Source organism: Myxine glutinosa, chromosome 1, assembly GCF_964187855.1.
Source record: "Myxine glutinosa chromosome 1, kmMyxGlut1.1, whole genome shotgun sequence".
NCBI classification, from domain to species: domain Eukaryota; kingdom Metazoa; phylum Chordata; class Myxini; order Myxiniformes; family Myxinidae; genus Myxine; species Myxine glutinosa.
In genome coordinates this window covers 101,175,360-101,191,850 of record NC_136261.1, presented here as the reverse complement: position 1 = coordinate 101,191,850, position 16,491 = coordinate 101,175,360, and the positions used below count along the sequence as shown (strand labels likewise).

Below are 16,491 nucleotides of genomic sequence, written 5' to 3'. Positions count from 1 at the left end.
GCAATGTAAGTAAATTAAGCCATGAAAGTTGATGCAAACAATTCCTACAGGTGTCCCAACCTGTGCTGATTACTTGATTACAAACCCCCTGTCTGTATAAAAGCAGTATTGGAACAGACTGTTATTACACCCTCTGAAGCATTATTTGGACAATATTGCACTGCAGGAAGTAGTATATTGGAAACTGGAGGAAACTCTGACAGGAAGAGGTCTGGCAGACCCAAAGCCACAACAGAATCAGAAGACAAGTTTCTGAGAGTCAACAGCTTGCATGATAGGTGGCTCAGAGGATAACAGCTTCAAGCACAGCTTAACACTGGTCGAAGTAAGCAAGTCTCAGTTTCAACTGTAAAGAGAAGACTTCGAGCTGCAGGTTTGACAGGTCGAGTGGCAGTAAGAAAGCCATTGCTAAGAAGGCAAAATAAGAAAAAGAGGCTTGCCTGGGCCATGAAGCACCGCCAGTGGACTAATGAAGACTGGAAGAAAGTCTTATGGACCGATGAATCAAAATTTGAAATCTTTAGTTCATCATGCAGGGTTTTTGTTTGCCGTCGAGTCGGCGAAAGGATAGTTCCTCAGTGTGTGACACCAACTGTCAAACATGGAGGAGGAAGCGTGATGGTCTGGGGCTCTTTTGCTGGATCCAGAGTCGGCGACTTGCACAGAGTGACTTGCACCCTGAACCAAAAGGGCTACCACAGCATTTCGCAGCGCCATGCAATACCCTCTGGCATACGCCTAGTTGGTCAGGGGTTCATCCTACAGCAAGATAATGACCCTAAACACACCTCCAGGCTATGTCAAAACTACCTTCGAGGAAAAGAACAAGACGGTAGGCTTCAAATCATGGAATGGCCAGCACAGTCTCCAGACTTAAACCCCATCGAGCTGGTTTGGGATGAACTGGAGAGAAGGGTGAAAGCAAAGCAACCTACAAGTGCAACACATTTGTGGGAGCTTCTGCAACAGTGTTGGGAAGAACTTCCCGAACAATATTTGATTTTCATTGCAGAAAGAATGCCACGAGTGTGTTCGGCGATTATATCTGCAAAAGGTGGCTACTTTGCTGAGTCAAAAATTTAAATTAAATTTTGTTAAACAAAATGATTCTGATTTCTTTTTTATCTCTAATTGTTTATTTGTTCTTTGCTTAATTTCAGAGTACAATGAGACATTAAACTGCGTAAATTTCAATAAAAACTGGAAAAATTGAGGTGTTCTAAAACTTTTGACCGGTAGTGTATATAAAGAGACATCTTATTCTCTGTATTGGAAGGTTTGCTCAGCTTGTGGAGATACTATTCCTGCTTGGGAACAACAGAGACCTCATTTGGGACTGCATGTGGAGAAGGGTAAAGTGGATATTGATAGAAATGTGCCGTATCTTCCTGACTCCCTAGGAATTGCAAGATGTACCGGATGATTTGAAAAATCTGTACAAGACAGTGTGGGAGATCTCCCAGCGGACAATCATCAGTATGGCAGCAGACAGGGGGGCATTCATTGACCAAAGCCAGTCCCTGAACATCCATGTGGCAGAGCCAAACTATGGGAAACTCTCCAGCATGCATTTCTATGGATGGAAACAGGTCAGTGCCTCCTTTTATTATTACTATTTTTTAGCAGTATTTTATCATTGTTGTTTCACTTCTTATGTTCCTGTAATTGTATCCTTCCCTTTAAATTACTCAAGCTATGCAAGGAAATATAGGCAAGGAAAAGGCAATTCTGCCCATCCAGCCTGCAATGCACCCACCCCACTCCTAACACAATGCATGCATCACAAATCGGATCGTAATCATCCATGTGAAAAGGAAGAAAAACTGCCTGACAACCATGGAAGAATGAGCAGAAAACCATTAAAGTGGTGGCGGTGGTGTGATGATGGTAGTTGTAGTAATAATAACAAAAAATACATATCTGAGATTTCATCATTGGTCACTTGCCTGCTTTCTTTGTCCAGACTGCAGATATCACACTTTTCATCGCTTTTACTTTAATAGACAATCAGTCGCATATGAGCAAGCGTGCAAGGTCACCTCCAAGGGATGCAGTCGTTGCTTACTTGACCGTGCATATCGTGTAGAAAGTACAGCCATCACTTTTCTCATAGGAATTTTAGTGTGCGTAACACACAGTTGTACACACAAGCTTATATTTTTTTTTTTTTTTTTTTTTTTTTGTGCCATTCTCACCTTTCTCAGCATCGCTATTTACTCTTCTTAATGCATGAAATCACTTTTTCTCCCCCATAATATTTAATCTTGGAAAAGGTGAATGAAAAATGGTGTCTCAGCATCACATCTGTCTTTCCTGGATTATGTGGCATATAAAACTCTCAAAAATGGAATCTCCTGTAATGAGGCCAAACACATGATCTGTTGCTTTCACATTGCAGGCATAGCAGGTCAGTTTCCATCTAGCAGGTCAGTGGTCTGCCTCTCTGTTTTATACCGTCTATTCTCCAACATTGCTCCCTCCCTCTGCTCTCTCAGTCCTCTGGCCCTCCCCAGAAACTCCAGGATGTACGTGTTCTTCCTGTAACCACTTCCTGGTTAAACTTCCAAAATCCAGGCTGACTGCACACCTTAACTCCTTTCGTCTTCACTTCTCCCATCTATCAAACCACCTTCCAGAGGCTGTTCTGTCGAACTCTTTCAGTCAAAGCTTTGCAAACCAAAGCATCAGTCAAACCAAAGCTTTCAGAATGATTGGAATCTCCCGCGATGAAGCTAACTCCAAGGGCCTTTCACTCACTCACTCACCGCAGGCAGGTTGGTGGTCTTTCTGTCTTCTACCAACTCCTCTCCGGCCTTGCTCCCCCAGCTCTCCCTGTGCTCTGTCCCCCAAATATTCCTACAGGTCGCACAAGATCTGCCAGCAACCCTCTTAAGGTTAAACTGCCAAAATCTAGGCTCTCTGCTCACCTTCACTCTTTCATTCCCCTCTCCCCATCTTGTCTACCGCTCCCCTTATTATATGTTTTATGTGTTGGTTTGACTTTTTGTGTGATTAATGCTAGCTCTTTCACGAGCCTCGATCTTGTATACAAAAAAAAAAAAATGCTTCAGGGAAGCAGTGCACCCCTATTTCTTGTCATCCCAATTCTGACACATGATCTTTATAACCACTATTAACCTTCCCTATCCGAACCTTTTTACTTGCTAGTTTCAGTGTCCTCTTCACCCTTCCCGCCCCCTCTTTTCCTTTTTTTTTTTACTGATGTACACTTTACCATGTTCACTTGTCACTTATACCAACATACCACCTTTAATTATTTGTTTCTCTATAGTATCTTATCACACTCTATAGTATCTTTTACCATTCTTCAATTGACAAACCACCTTGAATTATTTGTTTATTTTTTATACCTTTTACCAATCCCACGAATTATTTAATTATTTATTTTTAACGCTACCATCCACTGCCAACGTACCACCTTGGATTAATTATTTATATACACTTTACCCTCACCACTACCTATGTACTACCTTTAATTATCTATTAGTTTTTATCCACTTTACCATCTTCACGACCAACACACAACATGGAATTATTTATTCAATGTTGAATTATTACCATCCCCGCTACCTAGAAACCTCAATTTATTTATTTTTATACACCTTACCATATCCACTATGGACATACTACCTTGAATTATAGATAAACTGAAATATAAGACCTGTCGCTTTTCTGACGGGAATCGCAATGAGAATCTTATTTTAAGTATGCACATGAGAAGAATTTTGAGGTCACCTGCATCCTCCCCTTTGTGAAGCACCATGTCCCCCCCCAACCCTCCGCCCCCACTCACGGATGGAGAATACAGTGCAGAGGGGAAGAGGGAAATTCTGCCATTTTTACTTGCGAGTACACCCACTCACTACAGGAGCGGTAGGAAGGGTCATTCCTATTTGGGGTATATAGATTACAGACATGGTCGGGTCTCAAGAACATTTGGTGTGTGTTCATTTACCAAGGTTCTTGTGGAGAGATCGCCAAGTGGTTTAAGCATTTGAGCAAGCACTCCATTCAAAACCCTTAAAGAACGGCTGGCTTGGCAAGCGCTAGCTAGCTGCTTGGTAAATGAGCACAACCCGGGCTTCGTCCGTTTCAGTTTCGTATTAAACAGCAGGAGCGAGTTTCAAAAGTTCGCTATGAAAAGTGCCACGAAAGCGGCAGAAAGGGCCATGTTATTAACCCAACATTGTGGGGCATATAGAGTACCGTAGATCTTCGCTCAGTTCTGTAAGTAAACCTTACTTCACGGATGTCAGGATTCCTCCAAATTTCTTCATTTAGTGTTACTAGGGCATGCCCGTACTATATATAAGCTAGGACGTGCCCGTACGTGGGTGCCCGTTCCTTGCCAAAAAAAAAAAAAAAAAAAAATTTGTGTAGGGGTGTGTGTGTGTAAACATCCTAGGGCGTGCCCGTACGTGGGTGCAAAAAAACATGCGTGCAAACAACAACAACAAAAAAAAACTTTGAAACCACGTGGCAGTAACGACCACAGAACCCCCCCCTCTATTTACATGAATGGTTTGGTCCATTCGCAAAGCCAAAGCGAACGACCACAGAACCCCCCCCCCCCCCCTCTATTTACATGAATGGTTTGGTCCATTCGCAACGCCAAAGCGAACGGCGAACGGCTAAATCGCCATAGCTCGGTAAGTACTTGTCCGATTAATTTCAAACCTTGAAAAGGCACATCCTCGGGTCCCCAGCAATATACCTGGCAAGTTTCAAGTATATCGGACCGGTAGTTGTCGAGAAACAGCGGTCACAGACAAACAGACAAACGTACAAACGTACAGAGATTACTGGAATTATAGATAGATAAAGAGCAGTAGTGACTGTTTAAAAAGCTAATCATACGTGTTTGTGATTTATAATATTTTTACTTCCTGTGGAAGCTGTTGCTCCCACGGAAATGCCATTATAACTATAAGCTATTTATACACGGCATCACTGCAGGAAAAACGCCTTGGGGAAGTGGGACATTATTAGTATTAATATTGTTTTGTAATAACATTAATAATATGCGATTATCATGAATTTTGTTATTAAAAGCGTCTTTGGAAAAACGCCACGATAAATATTCTTCTTTGGAAAAACGCCGCGATAACGCTAATTTAACATTGATATACACCTCAACAGGCAACCCCATTGACGACAATTGGCGGGGGAAACCCGCTCAGGGGAGAAACCCCCTGGGGGGGGGGGGGGGAATGAATGCGCTACAACCTTCATTGTGTAACCCTTTGTCCTCCTGTTAAGTTTGGTTGAGATTGATAAGTAACGACGGAATGTATTGGGGTCAAAAAATCATCAGACAGACACCAAATGGCATATTTTAGTATGATGTAATAAATAGATAGTATTGTGTTTTAACTGACAGGTTTTCAGGGAAAATAAATAACAATTCACTTTCACCCTTTAAAAATCATGCGAATACATCATTAAAATATAAGCTGCTTTTTTGTTCATATGCTTTTCTCACCTGTGTTGGAAGTAGAGTGACCTGCTTTGTGATGCTTTAAAAGGGGGTGTATAATCGTAAATGCTGTTTGATAGGGCAGTATATTACCGGAAATGTTGAAAAACAAGACCGATAGACTAAGAACAGCGTAGCCGGGCTTGTTTGATACTTTAGTTGAAGATGATAGTATGACCTGGGTGGAGATAGGCCTATCAGTGAGCAAATAATGTAAGTAATAAAAAAAATTGACCAGGCATGGACAGCCGGTTCGTGAATGACTTGGGTAAAGAAAAGGCAAATGGCAAACGATTAACCAATACATTCAACATTCCTGTGTCGCCTTCAGTCGAACGTCAGGCATTGACAACAGGTTCATGAAGGACTTCCACAAAAAACGTATCCAGTCTGAATGTTGATATATCCAGTCAATGGCGAAACTGCAAATGGGGAATCCATGAATGTCATGAATGAAACCCTGACGTCATTTCCTCATTCTGTTTTAAATTCAATATCTCTATATTTTCATTCCAAACAGCATCATTCATCATTCCAATCACAAACTAGAAAGCATCTGAAAATGCAAATCCCGGCCATGTCCGTTTGTATTCAGACGTCTTCGTCTTCTTCTGGATGGCCAAAATAATGAAAACAGGTTAAAACAGACATAGAAAGTGGAGATTTTGGATATGCTTGCTCCGGTGAGAGTGAGCACCATTATAGCGTTAACGAGTCCAATATCGGCCAAATAAGGAATTGCACAGAAAACATGAGGAGTAGTGAATGGTCTGGTTTTGCACCATGTGCTTGGGTGACTCCCATAAACCACCCCAGTACATGGCAGGTGAGTTTTTATAGGTGAGAGGTGCGTCAGCAAAGGGCTTCAGTGAAAACCCCTATCAATGAACAAACTCAGCTAAGGCCTAAACACAGTACACCAAATGCAAAATATATGGAGCCAAAATTTATTAATCTTGCTGTCGGTGATTAATCTCTTGCACCATAAACATTTGCAACATTTTATTCAACTGCCTCATCTCCTGTTGTTCAACTTCGGCTACCCCAGATAACGCATAATTCATCTGCATCCCATAAGGGTCATCATTTTGAAAGTGTGATGCATGGCGTTCTCAATGGATGCATAGGGCGAGTCCAAATACACAGAGTATGGGGGGCAGGAGAGTGCCCGAGGTCAACTCCCAAAGCGGGATTATATAATCAGCATGCATATCATTCTCAGTTATGTGAGATATGTGAAAATCTCCTTTTTATGTAATGTTCACAACCATAAATATACAAACAGATTCAACTGCGTTTCACTCGTTTGTTCCACGTCCAGCATGGCACCTGCCATTGGCACCATAGAGTGAGTCCAAATACACAGAGAATGAGGTGAGGGGTGGTAGGTTAGGCTTAGTTAGCTATAGGGGTTTGGGTTATAGTATGGCAGATAGGTGCAGGAATTGTGCCTTTGATGATACAAGCATGGCATTTGGCACACAGTCAGAGTATGTCCTAAGAAAGATATTTGGCTATAGGGCCATCGCAGATTTGTCCTTTTTTGAACAATGGCCGCCATTATTGTCACAGGACAAATCTGCGATGGCCCTACGGCCAAATGTCTTCCGAAGGGCAAACTCTAACTGTGTGCCAACTCTTGTGCTTGTATCATCAGTCACAATTCTCCCAAATATTTCACCTATCTGCTGTACTATTAGGGTACAACACAAAAGCATCCATAAAATATTTGTTTTTTTATTTTTAATTAATGGCGTCCATTAACTGGAAGCATTGTTTATCCAGAACACCTTTGGTCGCAACCATTCTAGAAAAAAGAAGTTCTACTTTATTACTGCCTCCTTAGACTCGCATATTATATACCACAGTTCATACAGTGAGCTCTTGTTCAGATGAACATTCCTCATATACTTTACAGAGACAATTTGTCCTAAACCAGAATTGTCATGTTTTTTTGTTTATTTATTGTTGTTGTCATTTTGTTTCTGCATTGTAAAAACACAGTTGCTTCGTATGTACATGTGACATAAAACAATCTCAGATGTGATCTTGAGCATCAATGGCGGTTTTCCCTTTTGCCTCTAATTGTCTAACCTCGTCTGCAGGGCCTGAAGACCGGCATGTACTATCTTCGTACAAAACCAGCAGCAAACCCTATCAAGTTCACTCTTCAGAAAGAACAGTTGCAGGAGAAGCAGCGCGTGGACATGGTCTGCTCTCTGGAGAACAAAGAGGCCTGTGCTAGTTGCAGTGCTTAAGAATAATGTGCTGTTATTGGCAGTGGAAGCTACTTGCTTGGCTTCCTCGTGGTTTGCTTTTGGTTTTGTAAGGGCTCACTAATCGGTTTCCAGCTGACTTGGCGTTTGCTCAGGCGAGCTCGTCTTCAACTGTTTTCTTGAGCTAATTTCGTTGAGAGGTCACCTGACTCGAACAGTTGCCAAAAAGCAATTGAATGAACTTTCTCAAAAGTCTGACCTTTGGTTTTTATTGATATTGCAACTGAAAAGCATGAATCTGACAAACACAGCCAAACTTTTGGGAAGGATGAAAGGTTTCAGATTGTTACAAAAGCGTGATGTTCATATCAGTCCTTTACATTTAGTTATTTTTCTATTATTGCATTTCATTCCATGGCTTTATTTTTTAAGCTTGATTGTCCATTCATTAAACTCCATTTTGTTTCACAATTGATATTTCCTGTTTCCTTGTTAGTACGAGTTGCATTGAAAGTTGCAGTGAAATAAAAAGAAGTTTGAGCAAGAACATGACTTTTTAATGGTTAAAAGCAGAAGGTCACCAAGTCTGAGAATAAAAACAAAGCCATAATTGCACAGACTGAGGGGTAAGTTTTATTTTGCATTTTCTTGCAGCTCTTAAAGGGCAATCCATCAGATTTCTCATGAAGCATTTTCAAAATGGTGTTTAACATTAAGTGATTTGCTGTATTGATCAGATAATTTATACAAATGTAAGCTCTTGTAGAATGCAGAAAGTAAGTTCTATTTTATAATCTCTAACTATGCACAAAACTATACTCGCTCTGAACATATGACATGCAAACATGTTTACACATGGATTTCTTGACGTGTTTGACTGAACGTTGCCTTTTTGCAAACAGGAACTGGATAAGATCCCGATTCTGAATTGGAAGTTATGGGTTTGGTTTTGTCCAAATTCAAGACAAAATGCTCCGTTTTTAGACCGAGTATCGAATAAAAAAAACTCACCGTCATATCATTCTATCAAATGGTTGCAACTTCAAGTGCATCCGATTTCTGCCCGAAGCGCAAGGAAATAAAACCGCAGTTGCACTGACATTGTTTCCTCTCCACTCCCCCTCCTCCCAACCCTGTGACCTATTTACAAAGCCCACAGAGCAGCTTGTTTGGTAATGAAATCCTCAAGAAACAGAAAAACATCTGAAATATGCTGTTTGCTGCAGGAAGAAATCCTCAAGGAACGAGGAAGTTTAAACTCTGATCATTCTCACATTGCTTCAGAAGTGTTTTTCCTTGTTGAATGCAAGCAGTTGTTGAGATTTCTTGTTTTGTCCATGTCTGAATTTTGCATTGGGGCCTAGCATGAGAAAAGCAAACTGGCTACCAGGTTAAAAATAATAATAACAACAACTATAACCCCCATTGATGAAAGCTAAATCTACAATGGACAACTACCTTTTACTCTTCTTTCTTTCCCCCCCTAAAATGTCTTCAATTTTTTTGTTTATTATTTTTACTTATCCTCTCTTAGTGTTCTTAATTAAACAGTTTGATACAACTTTATTTACATTTGTCTTCACAGCTTGAAACAACTGTTAATGCCCTAACTGAGAAGTTGAGGCAAAGGATACATTGAGAGATTGGCAATGTCACGAGAAAATGGTGAGTGGCAAAGATTAGGGTAGGGGACGAGAAAATGGTGAGTGGCAAAGATTAGGGTAGGGGACGAGAAAATGGTGAGTTGCGAAGAAGGTGAAGGGAAGGGCACCGGATGATTAACGTAAAATAAGGAAATGATGTTGGGAAGATTTGAAGGTATATAGGAATGATATTTCCACACATGTTCTCAATTTCCATAGACAAGACTAAACTTGAGTTATGCTGAAATTGCATGGTGTGGCACTGTATAACTTGTGCTGCCCTATAACACACCATGCATTAACCATATACAGCCAGAGAATCATGTATTTCTACCTCTTTGGCTGTGGAAACTAATCCAGCCTTCAAAACCCAAATACAAAAAATGTAATCCATCTACCAAAGTGTGGACCTTTTACATACAGTCTTTGACATGCCGGTGAAAAAAAGAACCAATGTTTTTTTTTCTTTTCTGGGTAGGGGTTAACTTTGAGCTTCAAACCTTCTTGTCCTCACCGAGAATGGTTCACAACACCCACTGTTGGCTCGTCGAATCCAAATCGCACATCTGCACCAACAGCTGTGTTTGTCCATCACCTTCAGCAACGAGGCATGAGTTTGAAGCTGGGTGATAGACTTGCTGCTTTTCCTAGAGGAACGAGACACTGAGTCTTAATTTAGTTTGTATAGTTGGGACAAAGCATAATCAACAGAATCAACAGATTTGAGATTTATCAACTGATTTAACTAAATAGTGGTTTAATTGGCTCACTTAAAGCAAAAGTTTATTTGATTAACTGCACCAAAGGGTACCACCTGAAACTTTAGATCCATAGTCCCTTATTTACCAACTAATTGCTCTGAAACCAGATACAACCCTTCTATTCAATGAACCGCAGCATCGGTTGGTTTTAGATTTTTAGATTTTGGATCAGGAGGCTCCCAGTGGGGTTCCCCCAAATCAGCAGAGGTCTGGACTACAACCTCAAAAGATGACTGACTGCCAATTCAGTTATTTATTATATTAACAGGAGACTACATATACAGCTTTTAAGTATTCATTACCCCATGCACACGAAGCAAAAAGCAGGGTAAAGCAATTGGTTCACTTCTGTCTGTCTGTCTTTCTGTCTGCAGACGTCATTTTATGATCGAGGAACAACTTGATTTTAATTGAATGTTATATTTTGAATACCAAAGGGAAAATTATACTTGCAAAATCCATCCCTCCCCAAAATAAAAGGTTGCCATGGATGCATAAAATTGTCCAATTCATTAAGATTATAATTGACGATCTTGATCACATCTCGGGTCAATCAAATTAAAATTGATGATTTTTCAGATGAAAATTAATATTAGAAGTTTGACCTTGAGTTGACCTTTGACCTCAAAAATAGTTGGTTTCCCAATTCAGTGATGCACTTTGTATGTTATTGCTGTTTAATTTCCAAGTTAATAGGATGAAGAGTGATTTTCAGATGAAAATTTATGATTTTTTGAAGTTTGACCTCGAGTTGAACTTTGACCTTAAAATAGTTGGTTTCCCAATTCAGTGAGGCACTATGTATGTTATTGCTGTTTAATTTCCAAGTTAATAGGATGAAGAGTGATTTTCAGATGAAAATTGACGATTTTTCAGATGAAAATAGATGATTTTTTGAAGTTTGACCTCGTGTTGAACTTTGACCTTAAAATAGTTGGTTTCCCAATTCAGTGAGGCACTATGCAAATGTTGTTTAACTTTCAAGTCGATCGAATGAAAATTGACGATTTTTCAGATGAAAATAGATGATTTTTTGAAGTTTGACCTTGAGTTGAACTTTGACCTTAAACTAGTTGGTTTCTCAATTCAGTGAGGCACTATGCAAATGTTTAACTTCCAGGTCGATCGAATGAAAATTGACGATTTTTCAGATGAAAATAGATGATTTTTTGAAGTTTGACCTTGAGTTGAACTTTTACCTTAAAATAGTTGGTTTCCCAATTCAGTGAGGCACTATGCAAATGTTGTTTAACTTTTCTTTTTTTTTTCTTTTTTTTGTATACTGAATCGAGGCTCGTGAAAGAGCTAATATTTATTTCACAAACAAATCAACCAGACAAACAAAATATATAAAAAGAGGGAGCGGAAGACAAGATGGGGAGAGAAGGGGAAGCACACAAACACAACATTTGAGAGCAGGGAGAAGTGTGGGAGGGAGAGGGCTTGGGGGGAGGAGGCGTGGGGAGGGGGGGGAGAGAGAGGAGGGGGGAGAGGTATAAAACACAAGGGGACCAAGGACTTCCAGGACAGAAGTTGGTACCGGTATTTCAAAAAAAAAAAAGTGTAGGATTTTGGGTGAAATTAGCGGGGGTAGAAAAGATCAAGGTTTTGGATGGGGGAAGATAAGAGATGGTGGTGAACAGCTGTTTTAAAGACCTGGAGGGTGGAGTGGGATTGAAGAGAGTGAGGGAGTTTGTTCCAGAGGTGGGAGAAAAGAGGAATGAAGGAGTGAAGGTGAACAGAGAGTCTTGATTTTGGCAGTTTAACCATAAGAGGGTTGCAGGCAGATCTCGTGCGACCTGTAGGAATATTTGCGGGACAGAGCCCAGAGAGAGCTGGGGGGGCAAGGCCAGAGAGGAGTCTGTAGAAGACGGAAAGACCACCAACCTGCCTGGGGTGAGTGAGTGAGAGGCCCTTGGAGTTAGCTTCATCGCGGGAGATTCCAATGATTCTGAACGCTTTGGTTTCAACAGCGTGAAGACGAGCTAGGTGTGAGGCAGGAGCACCAGACCAGAGGGGAGAGCAGTATTCCATAGAGCTGCGGATGAAAGCTTTGTATGTGGTGAGGAGCTCAGGTGTACCAAGGAAGGACTTCGCACGACGGAGGATGCCTAGTCAGCGACTGGCTTTGGAGGCCAGATTTGAAATGTGGTTTTCCCAGGAAAGATCATGGCAGATAGTGAGACCCAAAAGCTTGAGTGACAGAACTTCTTGGAGAGGATTATTCAGAAAGTGGATGGGAGGGTTGTCCAGTCGGTCTTTTCGGTCGATCGAATGAAAATTGACGATTTTTCAGAGGAAAATAGATGATTTTGGAAGTTTGACCTTGAGTTGACCTTTTGACCTCAAAATAGTTGGTTTCCCAATTCAATTTTCAAGTCAATCAGATGAAAAATGGCAATTTTAGAACTTTGATCTCCAGGTGACCTTTGATAATTAAGTGAGATTATTTACTCTACCTGCCTGTCTGGCAGTCAGAAAATTGAAAATCATTCCAAACAAAAAACTTACTGTTTTGAAGGATTTCATACAAAACAGGCATGGAGCACTCATGTAACATGTTAAATTTTATACAACCTTTAAAATCGTAATTTTATTTCAATTGAATTGTATACTTGAGCGCTGTGGAACACAAATTGCCTTATTGGCACTTTCAACCCCCTTCCGTTTAGCAGTACTTGGACAAAATGTTATGGCATTAAACGTCATTATGACAAATCAAATTTTCCGCTCATAGACCCCGCCCACCTCCTTGTTTCTCAAGATGGCGTGGGGTAATGTGTTCTATCAACTCTCTGGTATGGAGAAGTTATTACCTCTGCCACCCAAAGGTGGATGGAGGTTATGTTTTCGCCCTTGTCTATTTGTGAACAGGATATCTCAAATGTTGTGGACGGATTCGGACGAAATTCGGCAGAGAGGTTGTGTATGTGACAAGGTCGAAATGATTAGATTTTGGTGAAGATCTGGATTCGGATCTGAGAATTTTTTTAAAGTGATTTTTCACCATCAAGAGATTGGGCCAAAAACACTATATAACATGATATTTCAAAAAGTTGTGGACGACTTATGGCAAAACTTGGTGGATGAGTTGGTTAAGTGACGAGAACAAGCGATTAGATTTTGGTTCATGTCCGAATCCAGATCCGGCCTATCAGTGGATACAAAACGTAAACTGTTCAGCTTGGCGGAGGTTTGTGCTCTACCAAGTGCTGCTCTAGTTGGTGCATTTTAACTTTCAGGAGGTTCAGGGTTTTTCTTTTTTTGGTTTTTAAAACCAAGGAGCAAAGTAAATTAGGGGTGGAAGATAGAGGTAAAGCATAGGTGACAAGATCATTTTGTAACTGCTCTGTAATGAGGATTGAATACCTATCCTACCAAACCCGACTCCTGCGTCCCATCCCCATGAACTATTTCATGTTACCTGTTTGTATCTCCACAGCTGGTTTCCCCTCTCGCCGTGGCAGGTCAGCGTCTTGACCCGTGCACCTGGGTGAGTGGCATCGAGGCAGCCCCCAAGAGACCCGCGAAGCTCACCTCGCCAACTCAGAGTGATATTTTGCTGGGGTGGGGAGGGAGGGTGTTTTGGATCCTTTTAATTCCCCACTATTGCAAGTGGAATATTTAAAATAAATAAATATTTGCATTTTTTTCATTGTCATTTGAATAATCGAATGCCTTTTATTTCATGTTAATGTAAGCAATAATATTACTGATATAATCGATGAGTAGATTGTTTGAGACTTGTTTTGTCTGACTCAATTTTGAAGGTTATCAAGAAGGGTATGAGTGGCAACAGGCAAACGTGTGGCCGTCTTAGTCGTATGAGTAACATAATAAGCAAAAGGTTTATGGAGAATGTCGGAAGCCGTCTATTTATTACATACACAAATATGGTGGAAACGTTTGACCCTCAAATTTGACCCCTCTATGAAGTAATCATTGGGAGTTTGTTTCTACAATCGAATACCACACTGACTACCAGGTCAGTATCATCTGCAATTATTAACACTTTGGCAAAAAAAAAAAATGCTTCTGATAACGTGTGTGTGTGTGTGTGTGTGTGTGTGTGTGTGTGTGTGTGTGTGTGTGTGTGTGTGTGTGTGTGTGTGTGTGTGTGTGTGTGTGTGTGTGTGTGTGTGTGTGTGTGTGTGTGTGTGTGTGTGTGTGTGTGTGTGTGTGTGTGTGTGTGTGTGTGTGTGTGTGTGTGTGTGTGTGTGTGTGTGTGTGTGTGAGTGTGAGTGAATTTGATGTGAGGAAAAAAAACAAACAAATTCTTCACCAATATGCAACCACATGATCTCTATTTTATTTATTTTAAATACAAGGGGGTAGAGGTTCATGGAGGAGCTAAATGACAAAGGGCAGCAGGTTCACAAATTATACCAGAAGGTGTGAGGGGAGATTGACACACACAAGGAAAACACAACAGCGAATAGCAATGGCCAGGGGCGGAACAGAATGGGAAGGAATCGGTGTGTGTTGTTGAAGAGATTGTGGATGTGCACGGGGAGCGCATGATGTATTGATGGGTATTGGGTAGCGCATTTGAAAGACTGAAGTGAGGAGGATGGCACAATGGAGACTAAGACGATGCCGCATTTTTATTTTTTTTTGTATACAGAGTCTAGGTTTGTGGAAGAGCTCATCAGGCCTGAACAGAACAAAAGGGCAGAGAGAGACACACAGAGGGAGAGACACAGTGAAACTCCTATGGTGAAAATTTGTGTCAATCGGACCAACGGTTGCCAAGAAAATGAATTTTAAAATTTCAGACAGGTACACAAGCCACACGTAAACACGTACGTATGCAACTGAATGCTTAACCCTACTTTTCGCTTCGTGAGCGAAGGGTAAAAACCGCTCCATGTAAGTCTCACAGTTGTTGGGATAAGCAAGATAGACGTGTTGGCAAGAATTGATTAAAATGTCCAAAGAGAACAGCTGCAAAAGTGGCTGCACATCTTAATGCACACCAAACCTGGCCAATTTCGATCAAAAAAGCTAAATCTGACCAATTTCTATTTTTAAAAAGCTGAATCTGACCAATTTCTATTAACAAAGCTGAATCTGACCAATTTCTATTTAAAAAGCTGAATCTGACCAATTTCTATTTTTAAAAAGCTGAATCTGACCAATTTCTATTAACAAAGCTGAATCTGACCAATTTCTATTTAAAAAGCTGAATCTGACCAATTTCTATTTTTAAAAAGCTGAATCTGACCAATTTCTATTAACAAAGCTGAATCTGACCAATTTCGATTTAAAAAGCTGAATCTGACCAATTTCTATTTTTAAAAAGCTGAATCTGACCAATTTCTATTAACAAAGCTGAATCTGACCAATTTCTATTTAAAAAGCTGAATCTGACCAATTTCTATTTTTAAAAAGCTGAATCTGACCAATTTCTCTTAACAAAGCTGAATCTGACCAATTTCTATTTTAAAAGCTGAATCTGACCAATTTCTATTTTAAAAGCTGAAGCTAACCAATTTCTATTAACAAAGCTGAATCTGACCAATTTCTATTAACAAAGCTGAATCTGACCAATTTCTATTAACAAAGCTGAATCTGACCAATTTCTATTTTTAAAAAGCTGAATCTGACCAATTTCTATTAACAAAGCTGAATCTGACCAATTTCGATTTAAAAAGCTGAATCTGACCAATTTCTATTTTTAAAAAGCTGAATCTGACCAATTTCTATTAACAAAGCTGAATCTGACCAATTTCTATTTTAAAAGCTGAATCTGACCAATTTCTATTTTAAAAGCTGAAGCTAACCAATTTCTATTAACAAAGCTGAATCTGACCAATTTCTATTAACAAAGCTGAATCTGACCAATTTCTATTAACAAAGCTGAATCTGACCAATTTCTATTTTTAAAAAGCTGAATCTGACCAATTTCTATTAACAAAGCTGAATCTGACCAATTTCGATTTAAAAAGCTGAATCTGACCAATTTCTATTTTTAAAAAGCTGAATCTGACCAATTTCTATTAACAAAGCTGAATCTGACCAATTTCGATTTAAAAAGCTGAATCTGACCAATTTCTATTTTTAAAAAGCTGAATCTGACCAATTTCTATTAACAAAGCTGAATCTGACCAATTTCTATTTAAAAAGCTGAATCTGACCAATTTCTATTTTTAAAAAGCTGAATCTGACCAATTTCTCTTAACAAAGCTGAATCTGACCAATTTCTATTTTAAAAGCTGAATCTGACCAATTTCTATTTTAAAAGCTGAAGCTAACCAATTTCTATTAACAAAGCTGAATCTGACCAATTTCTATTAACAAAGCTGAATCTGACCAATTTCTATTTAAAAAGCTGAATCTGACCAATTTCTATTTTAAAAGCTGAATCTGACCAA

At 39.9% G+C, this 16,491-nt stretch overlaps 3 protein-coding genes across 5 annotated transcripts in view; 2 read left to right on the top strand and 1 right to left on the bottom strand.

Moving 5' to 3' along the window:
• RRM1 (ribonucleotide reductase catalytic subunit M1) overlaps positions 1 to 8,260 on the top strand; it is a 400,603-nt gene extending 392,343 nt beyond the window's left edge. For both annotated transcript variants that reach the window (XM_078775295.1, XM_078775291.1), the window contains exons 19-20: positions 1,401 to 1,589; positions 7,603 to 8,260. In XM_078775295.1, the coding sequence (XP_078631421.1) occupies positions 1,401 to 1,589; positions 7,603 to 7,755 (342 nt within the window). In that variant the 3' untranslated portion in view covers positions 7,756 to 8,260. The remainder of the gene's footprint in view (positions 1 to 1,400; positions 1,590 to 7,602) is intronic.
• Positions 1 to 16,491, top strand: part of TIMM10B (translocase of inner mitochondrial membrane 10B) — a 512,565-nt gene that overhangs the window by 351,567 nt on the left and 144,507 nt on the right. The gene's annotated exons all lie outside the window — the stretch shown is intronic.
• LOC137426532 (polypeptide N-acetylgalactosaminyltransferase 10) overlaps positions 8,324 to 16,491 on the bottom strand; it is a 77,251-nt gene continuing 69,083 nt past the window's right edge. For both annotated transcript variants that reach the window (XM_078775299.1, XM_078775302.1), the window contains 2 exons: positions 13,542 to 13,679; positions 8,324 to 10,003 (listed from right to left, as the gene is read on the bottom strand). In XM_078775299.1, the coding sequence (XP_078631425.1) occupies positions 9,881 to 10,003; positions 13,542 to 13,679 (261 nt within the window). In that variant the 3' untranslated portion in view covers positions 8,324 to 9,880. The remainder of the gene's footprint in view (positions 10,004 to 13,541; positions 13,680 to 16,491) is intronic.